The 26,377-nt window shown below is 35.3% G+C and overlaps 1 protein-coding gene across 2 annotated transcripts in view; it reads left to right on the forward strand.

The window, feature by feature from the left end:
• LOC149785893 (protein virilizer homolog) overlaps positions 1-25,028 on the forward strand; it is a 160,433-nt gene extending 135,405 nt beyond the window's left edge. For both annotated transcript variants that reach the window (XM_089979888.1, XM_089979889.1), the window contains exons 33-38: positions 2,236-2,338; positions 6,503-6,785; positions 12,117-12,178; positions 18,856-19,052; positions 24,261-24,360; positions 24,900-25,028. In XM_089979888.1, coding sequence (XP_089836014.1) covers positions 2,236-2,338; positions 6,503-6,785; positions 12,117-12,178; positions 18,856-19,052; positions 24,261-24,360; positions 24,900-24,970 — 816 coding nt within the window. In that variant the 3' untranslated portion in view covers positions 24,971-25,028. The remainder of the gene's footprint in view (positions 1-2,235; positions 2,339-6,502; positions 6,786-12,116; positions 12,179-18,855; positions 19,053-24,260; positions 24,361-24,899) is intronic.
• Positions 25,029-26,377: the final 1,349 nt, after the last annotated feature.

Raw genomic sequence — 26,377 nt, forward strand, 5'->3', positions numbered from 1 at the left:
AACCTGCCATTTTCAGTTGGAGATCAGCAACAGTGACAGCAAAAGAGTATTTTCTATTGTGAGGAAAAATAAAACAAATTTTAGTGCCTCCTTAGGTGCTGAAAATGTGCAACAATGCTAGTCACCAAGATCGACCACCAGGCAAGAAGCCTGAACTGTTTTAAAAATAAATTTACCATGGCCCAATTGAGGAAGTTCAAGTCTGCCACAGCATCATATCATGACAAATAGCCTGAAGTTTGTTTATATCAGTAAATGTAGCTGCAAATAATTTTTTACTTGTAATCACTGTAAATAATAATGTGTTGTAGTTTTATTTTGGGATTTTTCATATAATTCAGTACTGACCATCAAAGTGGATGGAGCTTGTGTCATGGTATAATTTTTCACTTATTGTGTTCAAAATTCACTAATTTTTATCATTCATTTCACTAATTGATTCAAGATGGCCACTAACGCTTAATCCGCTTGAAGAAGCTGTTCCATTTTTTTGTGCCTTTTTCATGATACATGTGCTTGTTGCCTGTCTTCGTTTACATTATTGTGTTCATCATGTATTGGCTGTTAAGTTTGTATGTGTTTCTTCATCTCCTTGTTTTGAAAACGAGAACAATTAGACTTTTTCTCAGCTGTCTTGCTCCACTGCTACAACTTTGTTTTTGAACAAACCGCCATCACGTGATACTCGCCAGTCAACCCGTTTATGCCTTGATGGACCCTCATTAACTGCTTTAAATGACCACTCCTTGGCTCTACACACTACATTATGTTCTAGACTAAATGAACTGGGACTACATTCATCATTACCTAAATGTAAACAGAAGCAAAAAAAGAAACTTTGTTTCAAAGCTGGCCAGCGTAGAACAGGAAGAATTCCAGTTATCTCCCTTATGCCCTTTCTGGCTCAACAATTTAAGAATTCAACCGTTAATTTCGATAACCTAATTCAAATCCTTATTAAATCATCAACCTTTGTGTCAACTATCCAAGACATACCTCTGCGTATTGCATTGTTCAATGCCCAATCAGTAGGACCACCAGAAAAGCACACAGAAATAGTTAATTTTATCAACAACCAGAATATTGACATATTTTTCCTGACAGAAACATGGCTAAAAATATCAGGCGATGTGCCCAAGTGCGCGGATCTAACACCCACTGGTTACTCCATCAAGTCGTTCCCCCATAACTCTTGCGGAGGTGGAATTGCTGTAAACACAAAGAACTCCATGATCAAACGCCTTAACCATACCACAACATTTAATTTTGACCACACATCGTTTGAACTAGTCCAAACCACACTCACACTGGAGCAAAGGTCAGTCCATTTTTTCTGCCTATACCGCCCTCCTCCTGGTAGACAAAAACAAGCTGACTGAATCTCTCTTTTTGGAGCAGTTTCCGAATCTCCTGGAGTATGGAAATTCTATAGGTGGCAACCTGATTATTCTTGGAGATTTCAACTTTCACTTTGACTGTCTCGGAAACCCAAACACATCAAAACTCCTAGATTCCATTAATGTTTTCAACCTCAAACAGTCAGTTAACCAACCCACCCATAAACATGGTCACATTTTAGACTGGATTCTTAATAGACCTGATGATAACATTCTACGGTCCTCCCTGGTATCCCATGAACTTGCATCAGATCACCTCTGCATTATATGCCATCTTGAAGTATCAGTCCCAAACCCTGCACCTTTATCTGCTACTAAGAGAAACCTCCGTATGATAAGTTATAAGTTATTTTCTGACATGTAATTTTCGAATGGTTTAAAGGTGTCCCACAACTTATGACTCAAAAAAATTATGTGTCCCAAAACGTTTAGTGCAAACAAAGTACTTCCAAAAATAATTTATAGTGTCCCAACAAATACTGTGCCCCAACATATACAGTAAATATGGTATATTATCATATGCATGGTTCATTATACCTGTGATGGTGCCTATATCATCACTTGCATTGTTTAGAATACCTGTGAAGGTACCTATATCATCTGCATGGTTCAGAATACCTGTGATGGTGGAGCCTATATTATCATCTGCAGGGTTCAGTATACCTGTGATGGTGCCATCTGGTTAATTTAATTGTATAATATGTCAGTGTGAGCAGTGAAAATTATTCCCAAAAATGGGATTTTATTTGTTATTGAACTTTGGAGAGCGAGAATTTACTTTTTTATTCAATAATCAGTGGTAAAATTAAGGATGCCATTTCTTTCTGTGTATTGTCAGAGCATGTGCAAGGAGGATGAGACTCTTGACAGCCTTGTGGATAGTCTGCAGACTGTGTTGAAAATACTACAGCATGAAGAGACAAGTGTTGCAGCTGACAAAGGTTGGAGGATGCATTTACATCAAAAATATTGTTAATTTTACTGGGCCATTCAGGCTAGAACTGTGTCCAGTAGGTGAAAACATTTGTATAACTTGAGTCTTATTATTCATATTTCTTTTTTTTTTTTCAATAAAAGCATAACATTTCTCAAAATTATTATTGGAAAATCTTGAAATAAATGTGTGCTAGACATTGACAATAATATTTGGTTCTAAAACAAAAAAGTGCGAGTCCAGAAGGGTTTGATCTGCTATTCAAGTCCATGGCCATAAATGGATGAAAACCTAGCAAATCACCTGTTGAATGAAAAAGGGGATCCAAATAGTTTGACTGGTTGAATGTCCAATGACAACTTAATAATCATATTATCAGTAGAATATAGAAGAAAGGCATTTTGACCTAGTGGTGGGTTCATTGGATTCAGTTTGACCATCTCTTTCAAGGCAGTAATATTTTATGCCTCCCCAGCTAGTGGAGGAGACATTCATTTTTTACTTTCTTGTAAGCATGGTAGGTGAAAAACTATTGAGTCAGATCGGAGTAAAAATTGATATTTAGTGAACTTGGTTGAGTCCAAAGACCTGATCAAGGTCTGTAGAAATTGCCCTTATCTTCAATCTTTATACACACTCCATAAGGCAGACCATATCATGTTATGAAATTGTTCAGCTGACATGTGTCCATCTATTCCCTAATTAATTTTTGCACAATAATTAGAGTTCTGCGCCATCTACCATTGCCAAACTTTGTAAGCGGCTTGCATTGGAGATAATAGAGACCTATTTGGATTGAAAGGCCAGACTTCAGGATGACAGTAACTCTAAGAACAGAAATGGTTTCCATGCAATATCTTCAGTAAATTATCACCTATTTTAATCAGACTTTTTTGGATGACTTCCAATTTTCACAGGGAAGACACGTATTCGTTTTGGAGTCAAAAGGTTAAAAAAATCCAGGTCACAGACTGAAAGTAGGAAAAACGTTTTAAATAAACTTTTGTCATGCCAACATGCCTTAATGCAATTTAGTTGATGTATTGCGTATGAGATGAAGAATATACCTATGGATTTGAAGTTTAAAAGATCATGGTTAAAGTCAGATGAACTTAAGAAGGAACCTGTTTCCACAAAATATCTCAAGTCCTATGACACAAAGCATTACTAGAACTTTGTAGATGACTTGCATCTGAGACAAGAAATGCACCTGTTGATTTTGTGATCAGTAGCTGAAATGTGAAGATCACAGACTGTAAGATGAGAAATGGTTTCCACAAATAAATGTGAAGATCACAGACTGTAAGATGAGAAATGGTTTCCATAAATAAGTTAAATCATGAAACTGAAAATCACACATCTTCATTGGAAAAAGAGAAACCTTCCTGCTCATGGGAGTGTTGTACAGATCTTATGAACTTCTGAGAAAGTGGTGGTTGTATGGTAAAGTTGTTTGTACTGCAACATGCACATTGGAGAGAATGTTATGATAGCTCTGTTACTTTCATATACTGTGGCTGAAATTTCATTGGATATTGTATTGAAGAGATTGTAAATGATCTAAGCACACAGCTAACTAAAATGACTCCTCCCTTGTGCAAAAAAAATCAGCCTGAATTTTAGTCTAAAGTACACTATCTTTAGCAGCTATTAAAGTAGGGAAAATGAATTTTGCCAGACTAGACAAAAACAGTTTCTGAAAGTGCTATGAATGAATTACCAAATATATCAAATGTAAAGAAAAGTTATTGGCTCTATTTTTTTTTTACAATTTACCTATGAAATCCAGGAAGTGAAAATGACCAAGCAGAGCTAGCAGTTTTTTGAAAGGTGCACATTTGAAGTAAGGTAAAGCTGTGTACTCTATAACCCATATTACACCCATCAATCATCCACCAAAATAAAGGGAATTAAAGGATCTTTGAATAATACCTAAGATATACAAGGTCCTTTTTAAATAGTCAGTATAACCAGTGAGGACACCCAGAGAAATTCTTTTTCTTTAAAATTCCAACCCTATGCAAATATGAAACTTGTGAGTGCCACCAATGGCATGAGTCTAACCCATGCTGTGACATAACTGTGAAAATGCCCACCAATATCATTATGTAAAATAGCTTGTTATATGTACACCCTAAGATGCATGGCTTTTGATTGCTTTCACTTTGGATAAGAAAGCAGCCTGTTGACTTGAGGGTCAGAGGTTAAAGGTCAGGGTCATAGTGACTGATTGAAGAAAGGTAGTTTCTGCACAAACTTTTCAGTTATCTACACAGAAGATTATTAAACATGGGGTAAGTGTATAATGTACCATTCATCATTACTCTTGTTTCATTTAGTATTGCTTGGCAGTGTCTTAGCGACAGTGGCATAGTACTGGAGTTAAATGGGTACTGCATCCTCTAGTACCTAAGAATATTACCAATAAAAGACAGTTTCAGATAAAAGATGTATCTTAAAATGTTTTTCCTGATGGTCAGAATTTAATGTACAAATTCACTGTACTCTAGTTCACATATTTTTTTATTTTTATTTTTTGGGGATTTATGCCTTTTCTTGGCAAAAACCATGATAGCACAATTAAACACAAATTACAAGAGGTCACCAGGTACCTTCTAAACATCACTAAGCAAAAAGTCCCTTGAGGTAGACCAATTAAATTTGGTTTGTGTTAATGTGTAGATTAAATGATTAGACTATCAGGTCATTACAGCAGTTTTTCAATTTTGTACACATTTTTAAAACTTTTTAATTAAAACTTTGTTAGCATAATTTAGCAAAAAAACACTTGAGGCGGGTAAATGAAGATCAATTATTCCATTTTTTAACAAGTTTTTAAACCTTTTTTTACTTAGATTTATTTGACAAAAGCCTTGTTTCCACAGTTGATCAAAAAACAATTAAGACATAAATTTTGACATGTGGGGATGACTTTATTGATTTTCATGCCATTATTGCAAATTTTCAACATTAAAAAAAATATTACTTATTCCAATATCTGTTCACTAGTTGGAAAGTGTAGTCATCTTGGGATGAACATACAAGTATACATTTGGGTACATGTACAAGTATAATATTTTCATTCAGTCCATCCTATGTATATACATGTGTACAACTGAGTACACATACAATGTAATAGGTTCATTCAGTCCATCCTATGTATATACATACATGTGTACAACTGAGTACACATACAAATGTAATAGGTTCATTCAGTCCATCCTATGTATATACATGTGAACAACTGAGTACACATACAAATGTAATAGGTTAATTCAGTCCATCCTATGTATATACATGTGTACAACTGAGTACACATACAAATGTAATAGGTTCATTCAGTCCATCCTACGTATATACATGTGTACAATTGGGTACACATGCAATCGTAATGTCCTCAAACGTGTCAAACACCATTAAAGCTTGACATTTGATCCCAGTGACAAGGATAGTGGCTAGGGGTTATTTTGCGTAAATTTCAGAAGAAAACTATATTTGATAATGTAATCTTACATGTCTGTAAAGTGGTATGTGTAACTAATGAATCAAATGTTATCACATCAGACTGGGACCCATGTATCATGCAATCAGTTCTTCACCCACCCATCCCCATCTGAATTAGGCTAAAGGTCATAAATGGAAATTATTGGGATCCCCTCTTTTTTACCACAATCATGTACATTTACTGTGCTTGAAATGACAGATTTATGTATTCAGCTGAAATTGTGTCCCAAGTTCATCCTTGCCACCGGGAATTTAGCTTGTTGGTCAGAGATATAAACTGTTGAGAACCTAACCCAGTAGCCATGCTCACACTTGCAAAGCTTGAAGAAAATGAATCTGTGTGTGTAACTGACACTGACTCTCGTGCTTGGAAACTGTTGAGATCCCAACCCATCTACCATGTGATATACATAATACTTAATGGACATGAAAATTAAAATGCACATATCAGAGTGGTATTTGCCCTTGGGGTATTCCCTACCTTCAGAGACCTACATGGGAGGGTCAGACTTGGGGATGGTGGTTAGAATGGGAAAGATTGGAAATATTTAATTTACAAACACAGTTGTGTTTTTTTTAATTTATTGAAAGTACTGACTCATGCCATATACCTTTTTTGTGAACTTTTGCTTTTTTTGCAAGTGTGGTATTTTCTTTTTTCTTCCAGAGGTGACCCAGCCCAGTCTGCCATGTCCAGAAACGCTTGCTAATTTGTTTAATCTGCGGACAATGTACATTATTAGTGACAGCGAGGATGAGAGACTGAGCCCTGCATTCTGGCTAGCCAGCCTGATGGGGGAAGATTCTGAGTCAGAGCCAGACACTGTTCAATGTAATTTAGAGGAGCTGTGTAAAAAGTACTGTCCAGATTTCAACCTGCAGGAGGAACTCAAGACAGGTGTTTTAGCAGGAACAGAGGAGGTGGAGCACACCAAACCTAAACGCTTGAAGTAAATACAATCAACTTATACATACTAGAGTCTAACATATAAAATTTAGATGGTAAAATAAACAAATAGAACTAGTACATCACTATGAATTTACTCAAATAATTGAACAAATAAGGATAATAAATGAAACTCCAATTCAAATATTCCCAGACCTGCCAACTCTTAGGATTTTGCTATAAGGCTTACGAAAATGACCCTTAAAATACAGACTTGTGGAATAAAAGAAAAAATTACAGAAATATGATTGTTGCAGTAAAATACAGATACTTTACTCATCAGTGTTTGATTTGGATCTGGGTATCACATTAGCTTTAATGGAATTAGTCAGAGAACCAGACTGACTTTATAGTTATACCTCAGTTGCTTTAAACTGTACATATTTTTCCATCGAAACGTCTACATGATCAAATTGTTGATTATTGAATTTTTTTTAAATGGCTTCCAGCTACCAGTAAGCCTCTTAACAAAGGTTAAATAATCAGTACAAAAGAATAAAAAGGAATATTCACCTTGTTCTGAATAAAAGCAGGAAGGGACACAATTACGTTTATTGGACATCACGTGTCAATTTGAGCATATCACATGGCAGGAGATACAATTGCCATCACATGAAATGAAGAAAAAAAAATCAAGAATTACATCAAGATTAGAGATAGCAACAAGCCATTGAACTGCATAGGGTTTAGAACTGAAGTTTGAGCAACCATACCTAAGGTTATTAAGGTGTACGTGTACTTTACAAACTTTTCAGATGAACATAATGCTTACTGTCGATGCATCGGTTTGGAATACCAAACTTTTTAAATACATGTTTTCCAAATTGACAGTTGCAGTACATGATATTTGGTGTTACACCTCACTTAAAACAATGTCAAATTTATGGAAAAAATCAGCTGCCTTACTGAGATGATCTTGTTAGGGTTGGCAGGTCTGCATTACAACTGTATCATTTTCTTCAAATATACAAGTTGATCCTAACATTTTCAATTATGGGAGCTAAAAGTTATCGCCTTCATAAGTGTTCTTTTAGATATAGTGATTGGTGCCAGATTTTGTCTGTACCTCAGTTACTACCTCCCGTTGCTAGGTAGCATGCTTTCGTCAGAGATCTCACAAAACCAACATCAGGTTTCTAGTACTCAACTGTAGACATAGTTGGAGGTGTTTCTCATCTCACAGAAGAATACTTCATCTAAATTGCAAACTATTTCTTGCTCTTTTCTCTTTGGGAAGAGGTTTTTCTAGCATGATGCTCTAGTGCATGATAGCCAAGTAGACCTCTTAACCCTACAGCTCCTTCTCATGCCCGTGTCGATCAGCATCTGCTGGTCATAGGGCAGTCTGTCAAAAACTAATTTTTACGATTACGGATACAGTCCTATTTTATTTCTGGGTGCCTGAGACTATGCTAAGGATTATTTACCAATCTACTGGAGTTATGATATCTCATTCAAACATTTAGTTTGGTTAGCCAGCACTTTTGACAATCTCTAACCAGCACTATTTAAAACGGGAAAAAGAGGTACCAGCATTGCCACACTCCTCGAGAGGATGAATTACACTCTAGCTCTATCTTCCTTGCTCAATCCCACAATGACAAGAAAAGACTGCTTTCCTAGCATCCATCGAAAAGGTCTTTAACTTCTTTCCACCAAATATTTGCCCACTCCCTATTGCTCGATCAACAGCTTGGCCCATATTTCCAGCATTCATTATTTTATTCTAGAAAGACCGACCAGTATTACTGGCAACTGTTATTGCAGTCTAGTCAAGTTGCTGACTTATTGGGTTGTTTAGAGAAACAATTGCAGAACCTAAGTGTCAAATAGACATTTCTATTCACAGCATCAACTTCCATCCAACTTGAGTTGAACATTTTGTAAGATGCACCCACATGTTTAAGACCAAAGTCCTATTGGTAGACAGAGGCATTGCAGGGATGGGAATGTCAAAACCGTCTTCAGTATGGACTGAAGATTCTTCAGTGACAAACAACATTTGGTCTGGAGTGATATTGCTAGACTTGATGTTGGACTTCGTCTCAATGACCAACATGCAGAAAATAGCTTATCCTCTCCCACTATGATACCCACCAGATATCTGTGGGAGTCTGTCTCATGAATCGCACAAATAAGAAGCACAGCAAGAACATGCAGCACAAACTAGCCAATACCTTGACAACAACAGTTTAACTTACAAAAAGAGATACAGCGTTCTTCACTTCCACCTTTTTAAAGAGTACCACAGAATCACACTGAGATCACAGCCATTTTTATCCAACCTTCTCTGTAATGGCCAAATGAAAGAAATATGTAAGCACCTAAGAAATAAATCTACCTAAGAATCAAATCTATCAAAGGCACATATCAGTTACCAAGATTTTTTCAGGAGAGAGGACACCTCTTGGGATACATTGGATGGGGAAGCATTTTTACAGACTATTTATATGTGCAAGTTCAGAGTTCTCAGCATCAAATGGGGACAAAAGTTGAGACAAGGGAATAATTTTTGCCAGTTTCTCTTCCTCCAGAAAGAAATAACATTCTGATGCCCGCCTTATCATATATCTCATTCCATGGAAAACTTCACTTTTTCACTGCTGAATGAGAAAGAATTTGCCATGACAAATCATAGACCCATCAAGTTGTTGAAGTGGTACCTATTATCCTGAATAAAATGGGATATTTCATGTACCTTCAAAAAACTAACAAAGAACAAATATGTTATTTAGTAAACAATGTTAAATGGTAGAATATAAAACGTGGCGGAAAATAGTTGCTACATAGCTTGAAACTGCATTAAATTTAATAAACACACACTTTGGGTACCATTAGTGATAACAAAATAAGGCATCGTTTATTTGCCAATCAATTGCTGGTGCTTCAATATACACATTCTAGTACATGGTTTCTTTGAAGTATGTTGGAGAGGCAGTCCTCTTCACAAGATTGTTGTAATGATAATGATTCACTGTTAGTTACTCACACTGGCTTTCTTGCTTGTTTACTTAAGCCTAACATTTAGTTAAGTTGCAGTTTGGCCACAGCTGACAAAATATGAAAAAGGGGCACATTGTGAGGGAAAATAAGGCACATCACAGGGAGAAACAGCATATCCTTTGAGAATTTCATGTTTATTGGACTGGAATATTGGTCAATATTTAGTGAAAATGACACTTAAAATGCGATGAAAACCTCCTGATTTTTGGTCCCAATCTCCCTCTTTTTTTATTCAAGCTCCCGACTTGGTTTTTGAACAGTTGACAGGTATGAGACAGTGGTTGTAGATGTGTGTATGTGTGATTGGATTTTTAACGTAGATTTAACAATGTTTCAGTCATATCGCTATGATGTCTGCATTGTGTCAGTTTATAGTGATGTCTAGCACTGGGGCATCATACCGCATACATGTAGCTTGATGTCCCACCCAGTCGCATTATCCTGATGCCAGGCCGACCAGTCCTAACACTAACCTCTTAATGCTGAGAGCCAAGCAAGGCAGCTGTTAGTACCATTTTTGTAAGTCTTTGGCATGACTCGGCCAGGGATCGAACCAACGACCTCCCACATCCAAGGCAGATGCTCTAACCACTAGGACATCGGAGTGGTTTTCGTGGTTGTAGATCTGATGTGTTATGATTGGTTAAGTATCTTCAAAGAAACATATTTTACTTGAAAAATTGATTACCATATTTGCAATCCTATAAGACAATACTTTTTGACCAGAAAATCTTAGCTTCATCTTATACTCCGATTTGACTTGTATATGGATTTTGTCATCCAAATCACTTTGTCGTATGTCACATAATTTTTTTAATAGCAAAAATTCTCCAAAAGTACGAAAAATAATGGGTAAAATATTTCATTTTGGGGAAAAGATCGTGTATGAGAAAATATAGGACTCCACATTGAGGATTTGAAACAATTACATGATCATCAGTATTAAAATTAACTTATATCCGATGTAATTGTGCTAAAGCAGCATGCATTTGTAATATATGTTGTTTGTAATATACGATGTTAAAATTTGATATGGGTACATTAGAATTGACAATTTAGAAGATGAATAACCATGACAGAGATATTGCATCACAATTTTCTTACTGCACCTCATGATCAAATAAAAATTATGCCCAAGAGGGAGAGAGAGATATGTATTTACAATTGTACGGTAATATGTATTGTTCATTTACTTGATGACTGTGATCATACTCATATACAAAAGTGCAGTACCATATTCCATTATCAATTAATACCACTAGGTAAGCAATTCCTTCTAGTTTAGTTATCACTTCCATTGTTCAAGAATCATGTGACTTTGTAGTGGTATGTACATGCTAATTAAATAGGTTACAGCTGTAGTCAGGTTTTCCAAACAATAACACCTGTTTGAGGTCAAGATTTGGCAGACCAGATCAGATTAATGAGGTTACCAATAGGGAAATGAGGCTGCCCATGGGTATTATGAATATGGTACCATATAATGAAAGGACATGCCAGGTGTTACTCATGTAAATTTCTCAACCAGTTACATCTTTTGAACTTACCAGTAGGACTGACTGCAATTTAAAGTAACATATAGCATGAGCAAAGATCAAAAACAATTGCTGCCTAAGTACAGGAAGAGTACATGCTCTTTAAAAAAATAATCTTATTTGTTGGGAATGGAGAGGTCATTATACTTGAAAAGAAAATTAGACATCATGTAAAATGGTCATTCTTGGGATTTAACCTAGTAAATGGAGTCTGTATGAATATAACTATTGTGAATATTCAAACTCTGAAGGAGTATGGTATGTATTTTCATAGTTTACATTTACTGTTTAATTTATTAATTTTTTCTCTCTTTGACAAAAGCTTCAGCTAAATAGGGGCAGTAAGGTGAGGGAAAAAAACCCACAAAAACCTGGAATCTCTCTCTCTCTCTCTCTCATATATATATTGGACCATATTTTATTTTGATCATGAGGTGCAAGAAGAAAAATGCAAGGGAATAAATGTTTCCCTCTCTGTATCTCTGTCGCACACACACCTCCATGTGGAAAAAACATTTTAGCATTAATGATGCAATTTCCTTATTCCTGGTAATCTGAAATAGCATACAGTGATACATTTAATATTTATGAAACCGGAAGTTATTATAGTTTAGTTCCACACGGCATCACAAATTTTATCCTATATGTAACTCAATAAATTTTCAGGTAAGCATCATTATATATATCTAAAAGTACATAATACATTTAAAATGTTTCCTGTGAAACAAATTAGTTAATTTATTGATCCACGCTAGTGTCCATGTCGATTATAGCATAATAGTTTTGGTTTTTTATAGGGATAGAAGAAAATCACAAGAATTTGTGACGTTTAGAGGAAAAGGCTTCAGAAGACCATTTGGTAAGTAATAGCAAAAGTGAAATCCATTTTGGAAGGTGGGGGACAGCTAATATTTGTACTCTGACAGTTAATTTTTGTATGCTGACAGTTAATGTTTGTATGCTGACAGCTAATGTTTGTATGCTGACAGCTAATGTTTGTATGCTGACAGTTAATGTTCATACTCTGACAGTTAATGTTTGTATGCTGACAGTTAATGTTTGTATGCTGACAGTTAATGTTCGTACTCTGACAGTTAATGTTTGTATGCTGACAGTTAATGTTTGTATGCTGACAGTTAATGTTCATACTCTGACAGTTAATGTTTGTATGCTGACAGTTAATGTTTTTTTATGCTGACAGTAAATGTTTGTACTCAGAAGGTAGTTTTTGAGTCTACATCATTGCTAACCAGACAAAAATAGGCTTTGCTTGTTTTCTACCCATGGCTGGGTGCAATATGGCCTTCATGTTTATAATGAATATATATTAACCTGCTTAACCAATCATTGTAAGCCTGAGTAAAATGTTCTCAAAACGTTGACTATACATAACATTTTGTGCTGCTTGAATGAACCAACCAGAGTTTCTCTTACAAAAACAATCACTTATCAATCAAACAAAAGGGCATTTTCATTGATGCATAAGAATTTGTTTCATTGTGTTCTTCATGAATTTTTTTTTAATATGCATGTTACTTGCTAGTTGATAAAAGGGGAATGTTCATTAATGTGTAAGAACTTGTTTCATTGTGTTTTTCATGATTTTTTTTTTTGTTTATACATATTATTGAGAAATGAGAAAATATTGTCACAGGCCACCAAGCTTGCAGCTGATATTCTCCCAAGATCTGTGATGTCCATGGCCCCGTTTTTGTAGATAGTGAAATGTAAGTGTCATATTTCTGCAGAGACACCAACCATTCTGAATTTGCAGAGTTCATGCACATTTGTTAAACAATACTGCATTCCAAATTACACAGTTTCCTTGACAAATCGAGTCCAAAAGCATAGATCTCACCATAGAGGGCATGAGTTGCTGAGAGACTATTTAAAGTGTAGAACTGTGTGCCATGCCAGCTAGATACTGAGAAGATTGGGGGAGGAGGGTTTGGAGTCTGTATAATGGCTGAATACTTGTTATCTAACCTCTTTGGGAATAATTGTCAATAATCTGATCTTTCTAATACAGTTGTTCATTTTTCATTATAAATTTCTTTTCATGATAACCAATCTCTGAAAGATCATGAAAAGCGCATCATGTATACATGTGCCAGATTGTGTACCTTCAAAACATTGTGTATTATTCCACCCCCTTTAGTTGAAAGGGTAAAAGAAAATGTCAAAGATATTGACTGAGGTAGTAAACATGTCTGGAAATGGGATTGAATATAGCAGGAAATTGATGATCAGATGTTCAGACATATTGTTTAACAGTCATTGTTACTGGCAACGGGTATTGTACTTTGTACCAGAAGGGCTTCATGACATCATGAAGAAAACAAAGCAGTAGAGATCCAGAAGAGAATGAAAAAGAATTTTTAGAACAGTTGGCAAAGAAGGTCCATTCATGCACATCAAGAAGCAATTAAAAAATGCTAAGGTGTAAATGAACAACGTTCTCTGTGGAAGTTGGAACATTTGTACTTTGAACTGCTTGATATGTATGACATATGTCCTTTTCATTGATGACTATTTCAATGAGTTGGACCAAGTTAAAGTGGAAAAGAAAATGAATTGGTTAAATGTAAAGCTGTAGGAAATGTGAAATTTCATATTAAATGTATATTTGATAACAAATGATGCCCTCATTTTTCAGTTTCCCTTCCCAACTAAGTTTCAAGGTTGGCATGGAAAAAAGTTAAAGAACATAGAATTAACTACCTGTAAAAGAAAATTATCTGTAAAAGAATTGTTTGAAGATCTAAAAAGGTGCCAGGAGAGACAGTTTTGATGGTGTCACGGACTTGTGTATATTTATTATTTACATGTATTTGAAATAAAATGTACTCAGGATTTTGTTTCTGCATAGTGTTACCCGAGGGTGGTTTATGTATACTTATATCAAACACTATTTCGATGTAGTGAGTTCGGTTCACTCCATGCTGTACGAGCGAAGTGCTTACAATGGGAAAACTGATTTCATGAGAGCACAAGTAGTGCATTGCCACATAGCCTGTGTACATATAGGCACATGGTAGATGCCAACTTTACATTACAAGAAGTCTTGTCAGTAAGCGTCCATTTTACAGCACATATCTCCAGCTGTAGAGTTATGTGAATTGTTTTCTATATACGTTAGAGGATTGAATTTTTTGTTTTGTTCTAACATTTATTATGTATTTTTAGATAGTTCTGAACTATGTAAGGCAATGTCAGATTTATTATGATATGTTTTCTATTTCTAGTTTACCAGTATGTAACTGGACAGAGCGATTGCATTCACACAAATGTTGGATGTATTAAGGGACGAGAGAATGATAATTATAGTTCTGTAAGATTATAATTGTCGGGTGCAGATTCGCATACAAACCTGATTATTTTGATAATCATGTACATTTTGAAATACTTTACTATGAAGTAATTAATTCCATGTATGTGTATGTGTAATGTATTCATTGTATTTGACACATTACCTTGTCACATGTGTTACATGGCTTTAGGATTTGTATTTTCAGGTATTTGTGTTTGTGTTCATGTTCGTGTTTCTGTTTGGGGTCAACCATCGTTTGAGGATGGATGATGTGTTTGTTGTGGTCTACCCAGTCTGTTTGAGCTGCCTGTGTTGGGCAGTGTGGCAGCTGTAGAGCTGTTGATGCTCTCCGGTTTGGAGCTGAGATGTGTCTGAACTGTGCTGTTGGTGACATGATGTGATGGAACTGATCTGATAACTATCATGTGACTATCCATGTTGGATATGTGTTGGGCCACTGTAGAGCTGTTGGTGTCCGTGTTGTTAGCTGTGGTGGTTCTTTGCGACTTGATATGTACCTAGTGAGCTGCTGTCAGTGGTGATGTTGGTTCAGAGGGGGATTGTAGTTAACTCATGTTGAGGAACCCTGGCTCCGGGACCAATGGTCTTGCAGGGTCCAAGGGATCCATGGGTAGGCTGAGAGGGGCAGGCCATTTGTGGTGGCTCCTTGACCGGTTGACAGCAGTGGGACTGAAGGTACCATGTTCATGTCATTTGGACACCACAGGTTATCTCCCACCTTTGGGTTACATATCATTATCACTACTCGAGCATAAAAACCGCCATCATTGCTATAAGGCCAGAAATCATTATAGTTGTCTGAGCTAATGTCAGTATCGCTATCTGAGCTAATGTCAATATCGCTATCTGAGCAAACATCTTTTTTTGTTATTGTTAACATCATTGTCACTGTTTGAGCGAAAGTCTTTGTTACTTGTGTGTGAAATCTGTTATATGTGTGAACATCGTTATCATAATTTTTTTGTAAGTCATAATCATTAGGTGTTTTTTTCAAAACCATTTGTATTATTTGAGTGAAAGCTTGTGATTGACTGTATGAATTGTTTTTCATTATTTGGATGATAACTTATTGTTTACACAACTCATCTTATCCTTATTTGATTCAAATCATATTGTTTGAGTCATTTATCCTGGATTGTTTTTTGCATTTAATTTTTTGTTTGATCTCAGTTCATTTTTTTGTTTAAATTATTATTTGTTCAGATATTTAACTCAGTGCACATCATTATGTTAAATGTCAAATATTTTGATCTTTTGCGCACAAGTTAGATATGTTTTTTTTCTACCTTCAAATCATTCATAAATTCATAGACCGCTCTGGTGGCCTAGTGGTAAGAGCATCCGCCTTGGATGCGGGAGGTCGTGGGTTTAATCCCCCGCTGAGTCATGCCAAAGACTTACAAAAATGGTACTAACAGCTGCCTCACTTGACGCTCAGCATTAAGAGGTTAGTGTTAGGACTGGTCAGTCTGGTGTCAGGATAATGTGACTGGGTGGGACATTATACTACATGTCTGTGGCATGATGCCCCAATGCTAGACATCACTATAAACTTCCACACTGCAGACATAATAGCGATATGACTGAAGAATTGTTAAAGCTACGTTAAAAATCCAAATCACACACACACACATTCATAAATAAACATTGTATTTTTGTTGCCATCATTGTTATTCTTCATTATGATCAGACCCCAACTTGGTTATGTTGGCATTTCTACAGTCAGGTGGTGATAGCTATGTTGTCGGCAACATTATGATATTGTATTACAAAATGTTTATTTATTAAAATCAGTGCCTAGTTTGAAAGAACCACTGTTTCAAGCTTACTATTGCATGAATTTTCAGTTTTTAAAGGAAGAATGGCTCTGATATTTGTAAAATTACTTCTTAATACCAGAGAGAAGCATTTCCTTCTTGTCTTCTTAGTTGTAGCAAGATAACTGGGTTGGGGTCAGATTATAATGAAGAACACTAATGATGGTAACAAAAATACAATGTGTATTTATGAATGAATCAATGGAAAAGATTATGTTCAATTTGTGCATTTACAAGAACGATCCAGATATTGGACAGTTAACATAATATGCACGAACCTGATAATGTAATGCAATGTGAATTGATATGTAAGAAAAGAACTTTAAATAGTACATGTACAGAGATTTACAATTCAAAGTGATTTCAGACAGTGAAATCAAATGATTCATGTACATGACAATTTTCACACAGATAATAATAAATGAAATATGATACATTTTACTCAAATAGTGAAATGTATGAATTGTTCATTCAGATAATGAAATATGATATATCTACTCAGCCCCAGCACTATGTCGGGAGGTTGAGGAGCCACCACAAATGGTCTGCCCCCGCTAGTCTGCCTAAAGATCCATACAATCTTTTGTTCTCTGCAAAGGTTGAGGAGCCACCACCAATGGTCTGCCCCTCCTGGTCTGCCTAAAGATCCATACAATCTTTTGTTCTCTGCAAACCCATTGGTCCAGAAGCCATGGTTCCTCACCAATTGACAGTCTCAGTCTTCTTCTGGCCAACGTCCTCCCTGACAGCAGTTCACTGGGTGTAACAGAGCCTATATTAGCCCATGGCTAAACGACACCTAGAATCCGGTGTATATATGGAGATACAGCATATCACTCCGTCACTCTCCCGGAACAACACTTGGCTACCAGTCAGTCAACCATCAGTCATTCAGTGGTCAAACATTCCACCAGTCAGTTAACCAGTCATTCAACCATTCAATCAATTAGCTCTACAGCTGGTTGATCAGTCACTCAATCAGCTGAAAATATGTCCAAATTTGTGTACTACAAATGACATGAGAATATATAATAACACGTAATGACATTATGGACTGTAAACTTGAGTTAATTCTTTTATACTCATTAAATTATCAGGACAACTATACAAAGTGAAAATCGAGTCCTGTGTTTGATAAGAATCTTATAGTACTTAACATCCTTTAATAAATGCAACATTATTGAAAATATAAATCATTCTGTTTAATCACATACAAGTAAATTAGGAAATAGACTATAAATTGTAACATTTTGCTCTGTGGTGAGGTAATTTATATACCATGTAGCCCTGCATCGTCTGTTCACTTTTAGGAATATTGGTTTTCCTATTGTAAGCACTTCGCTTGTGCAGCATAGGATGAACCAATCACTGTTTCAAAATAATGTGATATATGTAAATCACCCTTGGGTAATGCTGTACACAAAAAAAACCCAGATTACATGTATTTAATATAAATAAAATGATAGATTTATACAATTCTGTGACAATAGCATTCTTAGCCTCAGGTATTCTTCATGCTCAATTTGATCATATAGTGTTCCCCTTGTAAAGTTTTGTGTTTAGCAATGTTTGTCAGGTACTATAGTGTGGAATTGGGCTCCATAACATATTTCTTATTATTGAAACATCGACTTGCTTCAGAGTAAAGCCATGTCAGTACATGGAATTTTAATATCTTTCAGTATCTTTGCATGTTGATTACATCTTGAAGCTTGATTTTCTCATAGTTTGGAAATCTCCAGCACTTGTTCTTCAAGCTTGATTTTCTCATAGTTTGGAAATCTCCAGCACTTGTTCTTCAAACTTGATTTTCTCGTAGTTTAGAAATTGCCACCAGTTGTTCTTGAACCTTGATTTCTCATAGTTTGGATATCTTTGCAATTTGATTACATCTTGAAGCTTGATTATCTCATGTTTTGGATATCTCCACCATTTGATTACATCTTGAAGCTTGATTATCTCATGGTTTGGATATCTCCACCATTTGATTACATCTTGAAGCATGATTATCTCATGGTTTGGATATCTCCACCATTTGATTACATCTTGAAGCTTGATTATCTCATGGTTTGGATATCTCCACCATTTGATTACATCTTGAAGCTTGATTATCTCATGGTTTGGATATCTCCACCATTTGATTACATCTTGAAGCTTGATTATCTCAGTTTTATGGATAAAGTATGCAACGGTATCAATCAGAATATATATTTGTATGAAAACAGGAGTAATTTAATTTTGTATTCCTTATCTACTGCTTAACTGCAGGTAAGACTTTTATTTAACTCATTTGGCAGCCTTGGGCATCTTTGTCTGGGGTATTATGAGTATAAGACACAGATGTCAGGTGGATTTCTTGTTAAATCTGTTTTCTTTTTTAAATTTCAGTTGCTCCAATGAGAGGGAGAGGAATTGCAAGAGGAATGATTAACTCCAATAACAGACATGATCCATTCAGGTCCCGACCACCCAATACCAGTCGACCTCCATCCATGCATGTAGATGACTTTATGAAGCTGGAGAAGTCCAGTCGAGTTAGAGTGGATCAAACACCCCAGTCCACCAGCAGAGGCAGAGGTGAAAAGGTTAGAGTTATAAAATAAAGATCATAATTAAAAATCAAAACCAGTGTAGACTTGATCTGTTGACTCAGACTGGTACACTAGGTTATGGTCATACTTACAGACGTACATAATTAAAAATAAAAAACAATGTAGACTTGATTTTACGTGTTGATGGCTGTGTAGAGATAGAGAGAGAGGTTACATGGTGATTCTGATCTGCTTTGTTCCATTCCAGGTGTGATCTCCAACATGTACAAGGACACTGCTGTTTTAGTGATAAGGTTTTATATTCCACTTAACACCTAAATATAGATTCCATTCCTATTTAATACATTAATGGTTCACAGAATATTTTGAAGTTGACTTTACCTGTAATCAACATAAAATTAACAATAAGAAGCAAAAGGTGTTAAATAATAGCATGGAAACAAAACATGGAAAAAAACTTTCTGCAACAAATTGTTTTTAGACAAAAAAATTCAAATGAGATTTTATCAAATAACTACTCAACATACAATAAATTGGTTGTAAATACGTATCTATATCATACATCCCTATTTTTTGTAACAATTTGAAATTTTGACTTGTTCTTGATTCTGAAAAATTGTGAAAGCTACGTTAAAAATGGAAATCAAACACACACACACACAGACACCCTAGTTGACTGGTATGGCAAACAGCTGTACTGTGAGTGTTGGAAAGTGCAGTATTCAGCTTATTTCATGTAACCAATGGGTTGAGGTCATGAGGTGTTCTTTTGCCTTTCTTATTTAATATATACATAGACAAGTTAAATCATAAACTAGGTAAGTGTCACGTGTGGATACATTTGACACCAAATTTGGTATTTCTTAACAATTTTAGTTCTGCCAATAATTTGTCATTAACAAGTCCTTCTGTTTAGAGGTTTTAGGAACTTATTAAAGATATGTGAACAATATGCATTTGAGAAGATAGAAGATCTTTTATGTACAAAAATCGGTATGCGTGATCTTTCTGTCAGCTTCATTCAAGTTACAACATCCTCCCACTGTACATCTTAATGGCCATGTGCATGCATATGTCAACAGTTAGATGTATTTAGGTCATATTTTTTAAATCCAGTCAGATGATTAAGTTATGATGAGACATTACAAATAATGTACTTGAACTTCTACCTAATTTTAGAAATTGTTATTTGAACATTACACATAGATTATTCAAATCTTATTGCTGCACAGTGTATTGTACTTCTCTGCAGACAAACTTAAGTGACTTTGTGAAAAGAAAATTATTTATTTGTTACATTAATAGTCTTCCTTAAGCCTTCCAAGATGGAACTGTGCCTCTAACATGTTTGTAAACTATAATGTATTGAAGAAGTAATGAGAACGTATCAATGATAACATGAATATCCAATAGTAAGAATTTTATCTTGAAATCAATGGAATTTTGTGATAGTTCAGGTTACAGATAGATGGAACAATTTATTCTTGAAATGTCTTACATAATTTCATTCTTAAGAATGCTAGATACAGTCTGTAGTTGTTGATTTGTCTGTATATTTGTACATATCTTTGATCTTTTACGTTTAAAGTACATACATATATTAGATTTTAGTTTAGATATGTGGACTACACGGACTGAAATAAAGAATTCTTATCTTCTTATCTTAATTTTGGGGTTGGCTTCCCCTTTTTCATGAAATTCATCATCTTTAGTTGATACTAAAACAAAAATATTAATTGCATTTAATGAAATTGCAATGAACATACCATCTATATTTTTTTTTCTTCATAAAGTAAATTCCAGTTTGCAAATCACTTGCATAAAATGCATTGGTTCATTGCAAAGTATAAAACATTGAGTTTCAGTGAATGTCATGTGTTGAGGAATGGGGTGGGGTCTTCAAGCTGAAACATATTCACTGCCCACACTTGTTTATTTATGGTGTAAAACTCACTTTCAGAACTTAGTGGATGACTGGAATATTTTTACCTAAGTAAAATACTACTTGGACAAAAAGATCTACACATTGTACATGCCTTGATTGGAAGTGAATATACATGAGACAGTGTCTATACCAATTTGTTTTTTTTTTTGTAGCTCTGTAACCCCTTACCCAATTTACTTTATATTTGAAATATCACATCTCATGATCCCCTTCTCTCAGTCTCATTTCTGTCCCTGGTTTCTTTCCCAGGAATTGTAACAGGACTCATTTTAGTTAAAAAATATTTTTTCTTTACTCATCGGATTCTAATTTAATTACTAATTCATGTTTGTAATATCATCACATACAAGGATGACACTAGACTCTAAAATCTTATAGCCATATTTGTTGACAAAAGGTCACCATATTCTCAAGCCTAAATACTCTCATGGAATTAAATTTGTTTATGAGAAGATTTGTTGGTTTCTTTTCATCTTTGAGTAGATGGTTGATTCTGGATCTTATTGCCTGAGTCATCAGCATCATTGACATCAAACAGTTTGAAAATGTACATTAGGATAAAGTTTTTTATCCATATAATTTAAGAGTGCCCTCCCAAAAAAAGCTAGGTTGACTACAATTAGAGAAAAATTGAAGAATTGAACTACAGTATTGATTTTAGCAAGAGGTCATGTCATGCTTGACTCCTATTTTGGGTGCAGTGACATCCTCCTGTCAGAATAGGGCAAGGTGATGGGAAAATAGGGAGAAAAGAGTTTGAGTTCCAATTTTTTAATGCCACCACAGACAAATTTCCATATACAAATTAATAATTATAATATGATGATATATAAAACCTGTATCATGAATCTAAAAAGCTTACTGCAAAATGTCACCGACAGCTTTACAAGGTAACCTCAAAAATAGGTAACTGTTCCAGAAAATAGGTAATTGTCACAGAAAATTGGTAACTGTTCCAGAAAATAGGTACTCATTGAGAAGACAAATCAGATCATCCTAATACGTTGCATAATTTCAGTAAAAGTTTTCCATCTTAAAATGCCATTAAAGATATAGAATTTGGTTTGGGGGTAAACCTTGTGATTTCCCTCACTTCTGGAACTTCACTTTTGTGTGATTTGCAGTAGAATTTTAACTCTCCATATTTGAAGGTACTAGAAGCTATTAATTAACAGAAAAAGTATATTTTAATACATTTTTCTTAATTTTTGTATATAAACATAAGCATTATGGCTACAAAATATGCAAGCTTCCTTATTTTAGGTTGAATATCAATTGGTTTAGTTGAGGAGTATGGCAGAGGCACCAGTTCATGGAAAGGCAATGTTCACTTCACTTCCTGGCATGTTAATGCAAAATTTAATTTATAACTATGTAGTTCTGAAATTAAATATGCCTGTCCTAAGATGGCTTCCAAACAATTATTGCCAGACTCAATTTTTTTTCCTCCAAAACAAAGTTAAATTGCCATTGGCAACCGGATACATGAGCCCTGTCATATTAAACTATGGGGTCAAGAATTATAATGGGGACACATTTTGGTTATGCTTTTGTGTAGTTCAGTTAAATGGTGTCTACATGTACACTTTTGTTATTGGCGCTCCTCCTAAGTACTTGGAGGACTGTCACCAAACTTTACCAGTCACATTAGGATTGTCACCAAACTTTACCAATCACATTAGGATTGTCACAAAACTTTACCAGTCACATTAGGATTGTCACAAAACTTTACCAATCACATTAGGATTGTCACAAAACTTTACCAATCACATTAGGATTGTCACAAAACTTTACCAATCACATTCCTCCAGATGTCTCATTGGTCCTGATGAAAAGGGTTCACTGAAGACATTCAGTATTGCGACCATGGCAGCCATCTTAAAATTCTTGTTATTACTGCAACATCTGTAGAGATGGCCATAATGAGATGGGGTTTTCTCTAAAAGACTTATTACAATGTCTGGCCACTCAGACTGCAATGATGGCCTTATTGAGATGGTTTTTTCACTAAAAGACTTCTTACAATGCCTGGTTGATCATGTAAAAAAATTGTTGCTGTTTTTGTATTCAATGTGGCTTCCATCAAGAAATGGTATTGTCTTGTTGGTACCAGCATGACATTTAGAAAATCTTGTTATTGCTTCTTCTTCTGAATGGATGGCCCTATTTACATGGAGTATTCATTGATAGTCTTGTGATTACTAGTTTGTCCTAAATGAAAATCTTGCCACTCAGACAGCAAGTATGGCTGCAGTGGTGGCCATATTGAAAATCATGTCACATCTGCTCCTGAATGGATGGTCATATTAACATTGGGTTTTCACTAAAAGATTTCTAATGGTGTCTTTTTTGCCCTAAATGATTCAATATGTCCATCATGAAGGCCGGGGCCCCGAGTGGCCGAGTGGTCTAAAGCTCTCACCGTTACGGATCACTGCCATCTCACCTCTGTCTGCATGAGTTTGAGTCTCAGGCTCGGCTAACGTGGGTACGTGAGAAAGCCTGCCAGTAGCTTCTCGTGGGTCGGTGGTTCTTCTCAGGGTTTTCCAGGGTTCTTCCTCCACCAATTATACTGGCCGCCATGTATAGCCTATCTTGTGCTGAAAAATGGCGTTAAACCATACAACAACAACAACAACAACAATCATAAAGGCCATCTTGAAAATGTCATTTGTACTCTGCCTGAATAGACCCCCTGAAGTCTCTGGGATGTTGAATTGACCTGATGTGTTATAAGAGGCAGTAATAAAGGCAGGAGCCTCTGTGGCTCAGTGGTTGGCATGCCGGACTTGAGATCACAGAAGGGTGCAGGTTTAAATCATACCATTGGCTCAACCTAGATTAAAATTTTCATTGTTTTGGCAAAAGAATCTCTGACCCATTTTTGGGCAAATTTCTTGAATAATTTTCAAGAAAGATATACTTTTAACTGCTTGAAGGATTTTATTAAAATTTGCAGGATAGATATGTAGTTGGTGTTGATATGCAAGGATAATTTGCTTTTCATACCTACCTTACTTTTAGGTCTTTTAATTTTCAATTTTTTAAGATGAGTATTTTGAGAAAAAGCTTGTCATGGATTCTTCTATACCGCTGTCTAGAGTTATGTTGCTTGATAGAAAACCATGTTCATCAGAATATTATTGAAGTACAGTGCATGTATGCATGTATGTAAGCTTATGCACATATAGTTGGATGATACAATTTAAACAGACCCTTGATATCATCATATCCATAGTTCACTATCATATATAAATATTTCTACAGTTCTGATTTTTTTTCACTGTCATTTTCAGGACATGCGTGGTGGGCGTGGAGGGCGAGGATTTGACAGAGGAAGAGGTTTCTTTAGAGGACGTTTCTTTACACCTCCAGGAAACTTCAGTCGTCATGAAGGTAATAAAAATTCACTTGAACCCTGATGGACTGAACACCTGTACATAAAAACCATCTGTGTATAAAGACAAAGTTCTACGCCCATTTATGCATACATCAGTACAGATTTACATGTATATAAAAGACCACCTGCTCAATATCTTTTATTTCTCGATTGTACCTGAGTAGTTTTAATCAAGTTTGACTGTAATTTTATTATTGATTATCGACTAAATAACTTATTGAAAATGAAAGTGAAATCAATTTGCAGATGGACTTATTAACGTGTAATTCTTTGCTATATTTGCATCAGTTTAAGTTAGCTTGAATGTTAAGTACTACCCAAAGTCTTATTTTCAATATATTCAGTTTTCTTATCTTACCAGTGAAAATGCTATGTTCTGATAATATGGAGAGGGTAACATTATTTTCAGTTAACATGTTAGCTTGATAGTTATTTTCTGTCAGTCTTAAACCCAAATATAAACTGCTTATTTTTTTTTAGCTTGAACTTCATGCAAGGATGGGGTAATTACATTTGCAGTGTACTTTTTTATCAGGTCGAGGTGGAGGAGGTCAGTATGGAAACAGATCCAAGCCACCTTTTGGAAGTCCCTTCCGTGGCGGGTAAGGCATTTTTTATTCAATACGTTTCACAGAATGAAAAATGGCTCTGTGTAATTATGTATACTACACAGAGATCTTATCCTAAAGTCAATGAAAAATGGCTCTGTGTAATTATGTATACTACACAGAGATCTTATCCTAAAGTCAATGAAAAATGGTTCTGTGTAATTATGTATACTACACAGAGATCTTATCCTGAAGTCCATGAAAAATGGTTCTTTGTAATTATGTATATTACACAGAGATCTTATCCTAAAGTCAGTGAAAAATGGCTCTGTGTAATTATGTATACTACACAGAGATCTTATCCTAAAGTCAGTGAAAAATGGCTCTGTGTAATTATGTATACTACACAGAGATCTTATCCTAAAGTCAGTGAAAAATGGCTCTGTGTAATTATGTATACTACACAGAGATCTTATCCTAAAGTCAATGAAAAATGGTTCTTTGTAATTATGTATACTACACAGAGATCTTATCCTAAAGTCAGTGAAAAATGGCTCTATGTAATTATGTATACTACAGAGATCTTATCCTAACGTCAGTGAAAAATGGCTCTGTGTAATTATGTATACTACACAGAGATCTTATCCTAAAGTCAATGAAAAATGGTTCTTTGTAATTATGTATACTACACAGAGATCTTATCCTAAAGTCAGTGAAAAATGGCTCTGTGTAATTATGTATACTACACAGAGATCTTATCCTAAAGTCAGTGAAAAATGGCTCTGTGTAATTATGTATACTACACAGAGATCTTATCCTAAAGTCAATGAAAAATTTCTAGCACTAAATAATTGGAACTTGTAATTAATTTTGCAAGACACAGATTTTACATGATTGTTAATTCACTTGGTTATAAGACCAATTATCTTGTTTTGACATCCATCTGTCCATATGTGTATCTGTTCCCTATTTCATTTACACAGTTACACAAGCACTTTACCATACCAAAGCTTTGTAAATAATGTGCATTAGGGTAAGGGCTATTTCATTTAATAAATACATGGTACCCAGGGGAGGCACTTTTCTTAAATGATATGCCAGGGTGCTCAGATTACCCAAGGAGTTCATATGAAAACAATATAATATTCTAAATGTATCTATGGGTGACTATTCTACATTAAAAGTACCTTCCTTGGGTGATGTGTATATTTTACTGAAACCACCCGTAGGAGAAATTCTATGGATTTTGAGACCAAAAGGTCAGTGGCCAAGGTTACTGTGACTGACAGAAGAAAAATAGTTTCCTCATAATGACTTTAGTTCAGCATCACAGATTGGAACCAAAATTCATGGACAGCTTGTACCTGGGGTAGGAAGCTCATCAATTTTGGGGATCAGAAAGTCAAAAGTCAAGGTCATTTGACTGAATAAAAAAAAATCTTCAATGACATGAGTTCCAGATCAC

This window comes from Sinohyriopsis cumingii, chromosome 13 (assembly GCF_028554795.1).
Source record: "Sinohyriopsis cumingii isolate HCF-2022 chromosome 13, ASM2855479v2, whole genome shotgun sequence".
NCBI lineage: Eukaryota > Metazoa > Mollusca > Bivalvia > Unionida > Unionidae > Sinohyriopsis > Sinohyriopsis cumingii.